Source organism: Dama dama, chromosome 16 (genome assembly GCF_033118175.1).
Source record: "Dama dama isolate Ldn47 chromosome 16, ASM3311817v1, whole genome shotgun sequence".
NCBI lineage: Eukaryota > Metazoa > Chordata > Mammalia > Artiodactyla > Cervidae > Dama > Dama dama.
The window spans coordinates 31,658,770-31,670,950 of NC_083696.1; the positions used below are offsets into that span (position 1 = coordinate 31,658,770).

At 37.8% G+C, this 12,181-nt stretch overlaps 1 protein-coding gene across 9 annotated transcripts in view; it reads left to right on the top strand.

Moving 5' to 3' along the window:
• The window catches only part of TUT7 (terminal uridylyl transferase 7), a 59,568-nt gene that overhangs the window by 10,301 nt on the left and 37,086 nt on the right, over positions 1–12,181 (top strand). For all 9 annotated transcript variants that reach the window (XM_061163713.1, XM_061163710.1, XM_061163717.1 and 6 more), the window contains exons 7-11: positions 580–631; positions 1,611–1,680; positions 2,472–2,598; positions 3,951–4,070; positions 10,977–11,129. In XM_061163713.1, coding sequence (XP_061019696.1) covers positions 580–631; positions 1,611–1,680; positions 2,472–2,598; positions 3,951–4,070; positions 10,977–11,129 — 522 coding nt within the window. The remainder of the gene's footprint in view (positions 1–579; positions 632–1,610; positions 1,681–2,471; positions 2,599–3,950; positions 4,071–10,976; positions 11,130–12,181) is intronic.

Here is a 12,181-nt window from a genome sequence, read left to right on the forward strand (position 1 = left end):
AAATTGTTAGGGCTGTGAAGGGACCTAGAGAAAGTGGAGCATAAGATCAGGATAGAGATGTAGCCTGGATCCCAAAATACAGGAAGCTGGAATTTCATTTTGACCTAAGGGCATTAAGTAGCCAGACTGAGAGTTTTAAGGAGGGTCAGGACTGGATCTAATGCATGGTTTTGAGTGGTTTTGGTTCCCTGTGTAGCAGGGATTAGAGAAAGGCAAGACAGAAGTGGACACCAGTAAGCAATCTGTTGAAGTAGTCTCACAGGACAATAGTATAGTATTAACAGGTTGACAGCTTCTAGCCACAACTAGATTTGCTGAGAGGCTAATTAACTCATGAATTAGTGAATCAGGAGTTAACTGAGTAGTCAGTCTCTTTTTGCCCACAGTCGTCATCTTTCAGTGCTCATCTCTCTGTGTCTGACTGTGTGCACATAGCACAATGATTAGTTCCTTTACTCAGGTAGTAAGGTGCTTTCTGGTTTGGAAAGGCATTTGAGTAACTTCAGATGATTGTGTATTATATCAGTGAAGCCAAAGTACTTATAAATTATTTGATGTATTCATTGATTTATTTCCTAGATGTCTCAGCCAGATGTTCTCTTACTTGTCCAAGAATGTTTAAAGAACAATGGTAAGGCCAAATTCTTTCCACATTTTGTTCTTAAATTTTTCTTTTGTCTATAATTTGAATATATCTTATTTCTCAAGCTTTGAAAATAGGAAGTCATGTTTTTTGATTTACTTATATGAGTAATAGCCAAACAAATAACTAAAGCAAATGCCCATGAATTATTAGCAGGTTAATTGGAGTCTTGTTAGTTGTTCTACTATGCAGAATAACTATTTTGTAAGTAAAGCTTTTTGCTTTGTGATAATGTCACAATTTGTTAAGATTATACAGGCCCTAGCCTAAGACTGATAAGAGTCAAAATATGTAAAATTTACTCTTGAGGTTGAAACTAAAGGATGTGCATCTGTATTCCATGGCTCAAATTGATACTTTATGAATAATAGTGTGACTCAACTCAGATTAATGAATCAACAAATAATTGTTCCCAGGTATATTATCATATGTCCAGATAATGTCCAGCTGGGACTTGACAGCTTGTGTGCTTTCCATAGGCCTGGTTTAATTGTCTCATCCCTGAATTAGTCTTTCCCATCCTTTTTGTTCTGACTGAATGAAATGTTTAAACTTTTCTTCTTACTTCAGTCAGTGTGTATTTTGACCCCACATGTTTTAGTAGCTTTTGCAGCAATTTTGTTTTTTATTGTCCTATCCGTATTTATAATTGTTAACTGACCTAACATTTAAATGTTTTAGTTCAATAAGGTAGCCATTTCTAATCAGACATTAATTTTGTAAGATAAGGGTTTTTTTTTTTTAAATAAGGGTTTTAAATTAATGTGATTACTTGATTCTTGAATGTAATACTTTTTCCTTTTCAAGTCATTTTTATTTCATAATCATCTTTTAAGAGCTTTATTTCATAATGGTCTTTCGAAAGACCCAACAGATGATGCGCAGCTGGTACTGGTACTTTATCTAATTGTGCTTTTGAACAAAGGCTTAATTAACTAATCTGTGTCATATTCTTTTCTTTTTCCAGACTCTTTTATTGATGTTGATGCGGATTTCCATGCTCGAGTGCCAGTGGTGGTGTGCAGAGAAAAGCAGAGGTCTCTGTTTTTTTCAGCTGTTTATTAAGTATCAGCTTGCCAAAAGCATTTGTACTTTACTACATCTTAATGTCCAGTATCTAGAATTACAAGCTCCTAAGTGGTTAATTTCATAAGCTTACTATTAGCTTTCTCCCTCTACTTTTGGTGTTTAACCCAAGAGGAAAAGGTGTTTTATTTTAAAAAGAAGAAAATTACTTAAAAGGAAAAAATATAGAAAGGAAGCATTTTGATCCATTTCAGTAAAAAAAAACAAAAACTGTCAAATAGTTACTTGCTCTGATCACCTTTATTTGCCATTCTTTTTAGCAGCAATTTAAACAGTACTGAAAACAGTCGGTATGACTTCACCCAGCTTTCTCTCTCCATCTGGAAACACTCCCATTCCCACCGTAGATGGATGGTGTGCAGGCTGTAATGATTCACCATCAAGCAGATTCCTCCAGCTAGGGAAAACACTTTTGCTCCTACTAAGATGAATTCATACTCCCATTTGAAACATTTTACACTTCTTCTTTGCATTTTCCCCTAAAAAGCTGTTTTAATATAAGAAAACGTGACAGTTTTAGCTCTTACAAAATAAAGTTTACCCAAAAAATAGCTGCCCCATCTTTTTTTTAAGCCAGTTATTTAAATGACCCATAAAGTTTTAATGAGTTTTTTATTTTCATTTTTAAGGTGTTTATTATCAGTGTAAATTAGTTGGTGATGGTGTAAAAGAAACCTGATATCTGTATAACACTTTATCTTTCTGTTTTTCCTTCCCATTGTCACCCTCTACCCCCAACCAGTGGTCTTCTTTGTAAAGTGAGTGCAGGAAATGAAAATGCTTGTCTGACAACAAATCATTTAACTGCCCTTGGAAAACTAGAATCAAAGCTGGTTCCTCTGGTGATTGCATTTAGGTACTGGGCAAAGGTAGGTTTGAGTTCTTTAAATGAATGAATACATTCTACATATGCATAAGCAGTACACTTTGATTTTTACATGGTTCATTTAATCTTAAATGTTTGGATGCGTATTTACAGACATCAAGAGAGTTGGCATCTGAGTATTAGAAATTCTAATGTATATAGAAAGAAAAACTGTTTCTGTTTGACTATAGCATATTATTCAAAAGATCATTGATTTATGATACTTATTAAAAAATAGATTTATAGGTCAAATCTGAGTTATGGCTTATGAGTTTACACTTTAACTGGTTTCCTGAAGTAAGTCTTAGATACAGGAGAGTTGAGATAAAGCCTCTTATACCATCCAATAATAAACCCATGCTTAGTCAGTCATGTTGACTCTTTGCTACCCCATGGACTGCAACCCTCCAGGCTCTTCAGTCCATGGAATTTTGACAAGAATACTGGAGTGGGTTGCCGTTTCCGCCTCCCAAGTATCTTCCCAACCCAGGGATCGAACCTGCATCTCCTGTATTGGCAGGTGGATTCTTTACCACTGAGCCACCTGGGAAGCCCCAGTAATATACCCAAAGACTCCCAGAAAATGAAAGCCACTATCTGATCTTGCTTTACATTTCTGCAGTATTTTAAACATGGTATCCTAATGAAATGCTCAGATGAACATGAGAGCATCTAACATTTCTCCAAAATGTAGGGTCTCATCACAATTATAAACTTGAGATTCTGTATAGAAAAAAGCCAAAAGCTTTATGGATTAGGATATGGCAGTGACAATTCCTGTTGCTTGAGTCCGAAGATGCAACAGAGACAGAGGATGCCCCACTCTTAATTGAGTGAATTGGTAATCACAATATGCTGTGCTTTGAAAGCAGCCTCCTACTTCATCACTAAGTTGTTATTTTCTGCCAGTGCTAATTGGTTTGCCTGCTTTCTTTCCTCTAATTATGTTTCTGACTAAAGCATGCATTTTCCAGGTAGCAGCTAAGCATGAGGGGACCATTAAACTGAGCAGTCAATTGGCTTACATTTGGGATTGAATCATTATTTTGACTTTATTAACAAGTTTTTGAACCAAGTGAATAGATTTACCATGGATATCAAAGAATAGATTTTTAGAGCCTTTCACAAGTGAGTTTAGTTAACAAAATGAAAAAGTGGAAGTGGAAACTGTCACTGAAAACCACAATATGTGTTTACAACATAAGTATAAGGAAGTTGGGTATTTTGTCATTATGGAGTTTCATTTTGAAGACTAAATCACGTGATAAATGGAAATGAATTAAAAGATTTTAGACCAAATTGCATAAATGACAAGTTGGTACAAAAGAATCTTATCCTCTTTTCTCTTATTTATAGCTTTGCAGCATAGATCGCCCTGAAGAAGGAGGTTTGCCACCTTATGTGTTTGCTCTGATGGCCGTTTTCTTTCTTCAACAGAGGAAAGAACCCCTTCTGCCTGTTTATCTAGGATCATGGGTATAAAACATTTTTTGCTTATATATCTGATATTGATTTTATTATGGGGCCACAATCCCTTGTGCATAATTTCAAAGTCTAAAAACCTAACCAGAACTGACGTGAATTTATTTATCATATTATTATGAAAATTCATACCTCTCACTGCTGCAATATTGATGTATTTGGCTACAAGATGCTGCCATATACTCTGCTAGGGAGACTGGTACTTTTCTAAACCAAAGAAACATAATTTATGGAGCACATGATCTTGAGGTTTGTAAGACAAGAGAATGTGAACCTACATTATCATTTGCTACACACTTTCTTTGGGTACAGTTTTTTAATTTGATACTTTGAATTTATGTATCACCTCCAGACAGACCATAGGAAGCATTCAGTTCACTATCACTTTCTTTTACTGGTCTTTTGTTCTCTTTCTACCCTTTTCCCTGTGAAACAAAGGAAAATATAAGTGCTTAGATTGCTACTCATACCACAAGATGCAGAACTTAGAAGTCACCTCTTAAATAATATTTTGCTGTAATCTTTAAGATGAATAAGACTTCAGTAAGGTGACCACTCTTTCTTTCTGGATAAATTAAAGTTGAGCTGATTTATTTAAATAGTAAGATTTAAGAAGGAGCCATCTCAAAGTCAAAATGAGGTTATTTTCATTCTCTTGAAATCCTCACTTTTAATCCCTAGGTAAAATTCCTTGATAAAAGTCTTACGTGTATCCTTATTTTATAAAAAGCGTCACTTAGTAAAACTTCCTGTGATACATCCAGTATTTTAACTACTTGTCTTCTTACCATATGCAGGATTCTCATCATTTAAGGAGGAGATGTTCCAGAGCCATAGTTCTTAACTATGGAGATATATATATATATATATATATATATATATATATATATATATATATATATTAAATAAGATCTTAGGGAATTTTTTTCTTTATACTAAATGTGTTGAGAATTAAGCAAGGACCTTTATCAGGCAGGCCCTGAGATGAAAAAGGCTGAAGCAGAAACGCTGTCCTGGCTTTAGGAATTGCAGTCTGCTGTGCTGCGACCCAGTTACCTAAAGGGAGTTCTCTTTGTGCTTGTGGTACTGAAGTTAAAACATTCAGGGTATCCTTGCCAGTCTGTTCTCCTCATGAAAAAAAAAAGGGTGAGAGAACAAAGTCAACCCTTAGTTGACAAATAACCCTTTTCATCAGACCTAAGTCTGATGTGAAAGTCTTTGAAAAAGTCTTTGAAGTTTTCTTTTCACTTTGATCCAAGAGAGATAGGACTGTAAGATACAACCAAACCAGTTGGACTCCTGGGCCAAAAAATGTGTGAGAAGAGGTTGGTTGTGTTGCCATATCACTGCTGTCTTAGTAAAATCTGCCTTTTCTTGTGTCTTCATCATCTCTGAAGTGGGCATCTGTCACTGATGTGAAGATGCAGGAAAAAAAGTGCTTCTCTTCTGGTGATGGAGTCTCCTCAGGATTTGCTTAAGAGAAGCATAAATACCTTTGTCTATAGCCAAGTGTATTATTTCCTTGGCAGTGATACTAGAAGTTCTCTAAGATGACAGAATTTGGTTTTGATTATGCCTTTTATTTATTGGAAATTTTAATGACAAAAACAAGTATATAGTGGTCAAACACTGGGTTGAACTGTATATATCAAATAAGGTGGACTACTGCCTGACCCAAAGTGATCTTAGTTTTCACCTTTTTAAACTAGTCAGTTATCGGTGTGCTGGTTTCTGCTAGAGTATTAATCAAAAATATACAAGTGACAGAAAAGAAGTTCAGTGCCTTGTTCATGTCAGATATTTTATATCACTGTTTCTGTAGAAAATTATTGAAAACCTCAAAATGATGTGTTTGAAAATATCCAAACCATTAACTTCTTCAAAATCTTTAAATCACTCTGTATGTTAGTCATTGTACTAAGCCCTGAAAGTAATACATGGGTGAATAAGATTAGATTCTTTGTCAAGAAGTTTAGACTGTCATATTTCTGTGCTCTGATCTGTGTTTTCAAAAATCTTTTGGTCATTCTCTCCCAACCTACTTAGATCTCTTTCATGTTGGAGACTGTCTTTCTGACCTTTTACTCCCAATTAAAATTTTTGTTTTATTTTCATTTGATACTGATATGTGAGTTGTGAATGATGAATAGATGTAACCCTGTCTTCTTAGCCTCTTTTATCCCCTACAACAATATTTTACTAGTCTCCTAGTAAATATTTTCTTGAATCATTTTTATTTTAGATTATATAAACTTAACCCTTAGGAAACAATTATTTTCACTTTAAGAATGCCAGATAATACAGTATAAAGAAGAGTAGTGTCAAGTGTTAAAAGTTTGACAGCCCTGAGAGTCACCCAGGATTTGCCACTAAAATCCTTGTAACCTTGAGCAAGTTGTTTAATCTCTGAGCTTTGGGGAAAGACTCATCTGAGAAATTTTGAAATGAGATCATGTGTAACTCCTAGAACAAGGCAGGAGAACAGATGTAGTCCTTTTCCCCTTCAATAGAAAGTCAAGTTCCACTTACGGTATGGAAGCTTGAACTCGTAAACAAGTGATCCTTCTGGAAATAACAGCTGTAAATTCTCAACAAAACACATAAAATAACAACCTGAAGGCTCTGGAGACTGAACAAACTCAGACAGACTTTAGAGAGAAGCCAAAAATTAAGCAAGTGACCCAACACAGAGTGAGTTCCTGTTTTTCAGTGGCTTTACTAGTAGAAAAGCCACTCCTCTTTCTGGGCAGAGGAACTAGGGCCACCAAATAATAAGGGGGAAAAAAACAAAGAAGGAAAATACAGAGAAGTGTAACCCTTAATTCTGGCAACTCAGCACATCTCTGACTGACTGTTGACCAATTCAGTGCACCATATAAGGATCTTGGAAGTCATCGCTCCATCCTCACAAAAAGAAAAAAGCTGAGCATGCTGAAAATCAACAACTCTTATTAGATCCTTCAGAAGTGGGGTCATGGAGAAAACCACTGGCCCCCAATTGGAGAGACAGGCAGATATGTAACTTGTCAGAGCAGAAACCCAGGAACAGAATCCTGCCACTGGAACCACTACCAGGCTAAGAAAACCGTGATTCTTAAAGTTTTGTTTGGATAAGCATGAAAGTGAAAAACAGCAGGGGGCCCATTCATAGGGTGCTCATTTCATGAGTTTTATCTCCAGAAATGCCCACCAGGTTCCTCAGGGTAAAGATCCAAGAAAAATCCTCTATCCAGGAAAAAAGTGGTCAATTTGACATTGCCTAGAACGTTCTGCTGTCTAAAGTAAAAGCCTGCCCTCAAGGGAAACAGTATTACCAGAGCCAAGTTGGACTATAAAGAAAGCTAATCGCTGAAGAATTGATGCTTTTGAACTGTGGTGTTGGAGAAGTCTCTTGAGAATCCCTTGGACTGCAAGGAGATCAAAACAGTCCATCCTAAAGATCAGTCCTGGGTGTTCATTGGAAGGACTGATGCTGAAGCTGAAGCTCCAGTACTTTGGCGACCTGTTGCAAAGAGCTGACTCATTAGAAAAGACCCTGATGCTGGGAAAGATTGAGGGCAGGAGGAGAAGGGGACAACAGAGGATGAGATGGTTGGATGGCATCACCAACTCAATGGACATGAGTTTGGGTAAACTCCGGGAGTTGGTGATGGACAGGGAGGCCTGGCGTGCTGCGGTTCATGGGGTCACAAAGAGTCAGACACGACTGAGCAGCTGAACTGAACCTCCTTGTTAAAGTGCAGAACTCAATATGCCAGCAAATTTGGAAAACTCAGCAGTGGTCACAGGACTGGAAAAGGTCAGTTTTTATACCAGTCCCAAAGAAAGACAATGCCAAAGAATGTTCAAACAACCCCACAATTGGACTCATCTCACACACTAACAAAGTAATGCTCAAAATTCTCTAAGCCAGGCTTAACCAGTATGTGAACTATGAACGTCCATATGTTCGAGCTGGATTTAGAAAAGGCAGAGGAACCAGAGATCAAATTGGCCAACATCTGTTGGATCATCAAAACAGCAAGAGTTCCAGAAAAACATATACCGCTTTATTGACTATGCCAGAGCCTTTGTGTGGATCACAAGAAACTGGAAAATTCTTAAAGAGATTGGGAAAACCAGACCACCTTACCTGCCTCCTGAGAAATCTGTTGCAGGTCAAGAAACAACAGTTAGAACCAGATATGGAACAACGGACTGGTTCCGAATTGGGAAAGGAGTACATCAAGGATGTATATTGTCACCCTGCTTATTTAACTTAGATGCAGAGTATATCATGTGAAATGCCGGACTGGATGAAGCACAGAGTGCTTCTCCCATCAAGATTGCTGGGAGAAATATCAATAACCTCAAATATGCAGATGACACCACCCTTATGGCTGAAAGCAAAGAACTAAAGAGCCTCTTGATGAAAGTGAAAGAGGAGAGTGAAAAAGTTGGTTTAAAGCTCAACATTCAGAAAACTAAGATCATGGCATCCAGTCCCGTTACTTCATGGCAAATAGATGGGGAAATGAAACAGAGACTATTTTGGGGGGGCTCCAAAATCACTACCAATGGTGACCGCAGCCATGAAATTAAAAAACGCTTGCTCCTTGGGAAAAAAGCTATGACCAACCTAGACAGCATATTAAAAAGCAGAGACATTAGTTTGCCAACAAAGATCCATCTAGTCAAAGCTGTGGTTTTTCCAGTAGTCATGTATGGATGTGAGAGTTGGACTATAAAGAAAGCTGAGCGCCGCCGAATTAATGCTTTGAACTGTGGTGTTGGAGAAGACTTAAGAGTTCCTTGAACTGCAAGGAGATCCTAAAGGAAATCACTCCTGAATATTCATTGGAAGGACTGATGCTGAAACTGAAACTCCAATACTTTGGCCACCTGATATGAAGAACTGACTCATTGGAAAAGACCCTGACGCTGGGAAAGATTGAAGGTGGGAGGAGAAGGGGATGACAGAGGATGTAATGGTTGGATAGCATTACCGACTCAATGGACATGCATTTGAGCAAGCTCTGGGAGTTAGTGATGGATAGGGAAGCCTGATGTGCTGCAGTCCATGGGATCACAAAGAGTCGGACACGACTAAGCAACTAAACTGAACTGAACCACCTTGAGTTTTTTCAGGGTCTGACTGACCTGGGGCAAGGGAAAATAGCCGACTCCAATGTTCTGTTGTTCCCTGTCTCACCTCAGATTGACAGGATTGAGAAACACGAAGGTTACAGCCCAGGATCACAGTCTCACTAAAAGACTGAGACCTCATAGGACTATAGGATGTCTCCCTTCTCTCCACAGCTTACTGCAACATCATTCAGCCTCCTGTGTAATAATGGGGTTACAGTAGAAAGATTTCATTTAAGAAGTGTCTTGGGAAACCCAAAAACAGTAGAAGAGACAAAAACAAGGATACCAACAGAAGTTATAGCCCGCTGACATCTACAGCTACAACAAACAGTACGTTGCCTGACTCCAGGCAGATAGAGGGAAAAAACCCCACACCACAGGGTTTTACCTAGCTTTCAACAAAAAAATTATAAGGCATACTGAAAGGCAAAGTCATAGTTTGAAGAAACAGAGCGCGCGTTGGAATTATCAGGAATTTTAACAATATGACTTAATATGCTTAGGACTCTAAAGGAAAAAAATCAGTAAGCTTTACTCAATAGAAACTTCTTAAACTGAAAAGCAAGGAGGAAGAAAAGAATGAATAAGAAATGGAACAGAGTATCTAAGAATTGCAGAACAGTTACTAAGGGTTATAGGCTCTACAGTCTGTGGGATTTCCTAGGGAAGAATGCTGGAGTGGGTTGCCATTTCCTCCCTCCAGGGACCTTCCCAGCCCAGGAATTGAACGCACATCTACATTTCAGATGAACTCTTTTTTTTTTAACTACTGAGCCACCTGGGAAGCCCCACCTAGGCCCTAGAAAAGACCACATTTCATCCTGCGTTAGAAGGAAACTTTGATGAGCAGGGGAGCAACATGTCTTACGGTTTAGGATTGCTGTCAGGTAAACCACAGAAGTTGTCCATTTAATGTGAAAATACATTGGAGAATCAGGCTACCACAGTCATACCCTAGCCCACAATTCATTATGTATGTTAATAGCATGTTTAAAGGCTGTGAAAAATCCCACTATACCTACAGTAAAGAAGTCTGTTCAAGTTTGTTCCACATTTCTTAGACCTTTTGAGCCTATGCTTTTCTTTAGCATCTTAACCATGTCCAAAGAAACACTTTATGTTTATTGAGCGCTTACTATATACCATGCCCTGTATCTGAATGCTTTATGTCCATTATTTTTTCCATAACTATCCCATTAAGGAGTTGCTAGTGTTACCCCTTTTTACAAGAACCTGAGACCTGAAGAAAACAAGGATCTTACTGAAGGTCTCACAGCTAGTGCCGAAGAGAGTGAGATTTGGGCCTACATGGTTTTACACCAGAACCATGGCCTTAGGCCTAGGCCATGATCTGTTAGACTATCTATAAAAAATTATTTCCAAAAGTGCTTCCCTTGTGGCTCAGCTGGTAAAGAGTCCGCCTGCAATGCCAGAGACCTGGGTTGGGAAGATCCCCTGGAGAAGGGAAATGCTACCCACTCCAGTGTTCTGGCCTAGAGAATTCCATGGACTGTATAGTCCATGGGGTCACAAAGAGTTGGACACGATTGAGCGACTTTAACTTCACTATTTCCAAAAATCACCATTTCTTTTGCAAATCAAAACCTTGATTTTTTTCTCTTTAAATTTACAGATGTCTCAAAGATAATCTTTTGATAAAAGATGCCTTTCATATTTTCAGTGAACTGTTACTTTTCATTTCTTCCAGGATTAATACGCTCTGATTGTTTTAAAATCATTTCTGCCTTATAACATGTGTCTAATTTTTCCTAGATTGAAGGATTCTCACTAGACAAATTAGGAAACTTCAACCTTAAAGAAATTGAGAAGAACTCTGTGGTCTGGGAATACACTGATAATGTTGCAGGGAATGTGGACTCAACAAAAGAGGAGGCACCAAAGGAAATAGCCATTAAAAGGGGACAGGTCTGTTCTCTCTCATGCCTGGTCTTATAATTTATTTTTAATTCAGTGTTAATTGTGGAGTTTATGAGTTAGTCTTCCTCTCTTCTTTCATCAGCTATCTTTAACTGTTTCATAACTGTTTAATTTCTAGTGTGTTCAGTTTGAATAGACAAGGAATAAAAGGTAAAATTGAAATCATTGAATCCACAGTTACATGATTTCTTCTCTGTGTAAGGTGCTGTGAAAGAGGCTGAGAATTCAAAAATAAGTTCCTATCTATCCTCCAAGAGCTTAGGTCTTAAGTGGTATTATGAGGTTTAAATATAAGAAAAGTTAACTAACCTCATATTGCTAAAATAACATTGAATAAGCCTGTGGTAGTATACTTGTCCTTATTCATACCGTTAGTATTGGGAAGGAGAATTTATGCACTAGAAATGAGCTGCCATTAGAATTTCAAACAAAAATCTAAGCAATGTAACAGTAGGATTCTAACCCAAATTGGTAAACAGTCCTTGACTCCATGAGCTTTCCCATATCTCTTTGGGGTAAAATGACAATAATATCCACAAAATACCTCTGAGACTGGGATTCTAATCCCAGCTCTTCACAAACAGGTCATGTCACTCCTGTAATCCGTGTTTACTCTGGCCTAAAATTGGGGAGATGTTGGTGAATCACATGTTCTTGGTTTTGTTGAGGGGAAGAGAATGGTGGTGGCACCCTACCTGAGCTGCCACCAGAACACGCCACTTGTGTCATTTGTCTATTTGGGGTTCCAGTGGTGGCTAAGAGCACAGATTGTGGAGCCAGAATATTTGAATTTGTATCCCAGCTCACCCACTTCTAGCTGTGTGTCTTTGGGCAGGTGACTTTAATCTTTCTGTGCCCCAGTTTCCTCACCTGTAAATGGAGATGATATTGGTACCTACTCATAGGGTCATTGATTTATAGAATGCTTAACTCAGTGCCGAGCATATGGTAAGCACTCAGTAAATGCTAGCTACTACTCTTACTTTATTTGAAAAACACAGTGTTCTCTATGTTTTTAAAAAAAATAACAACAGTGTAAG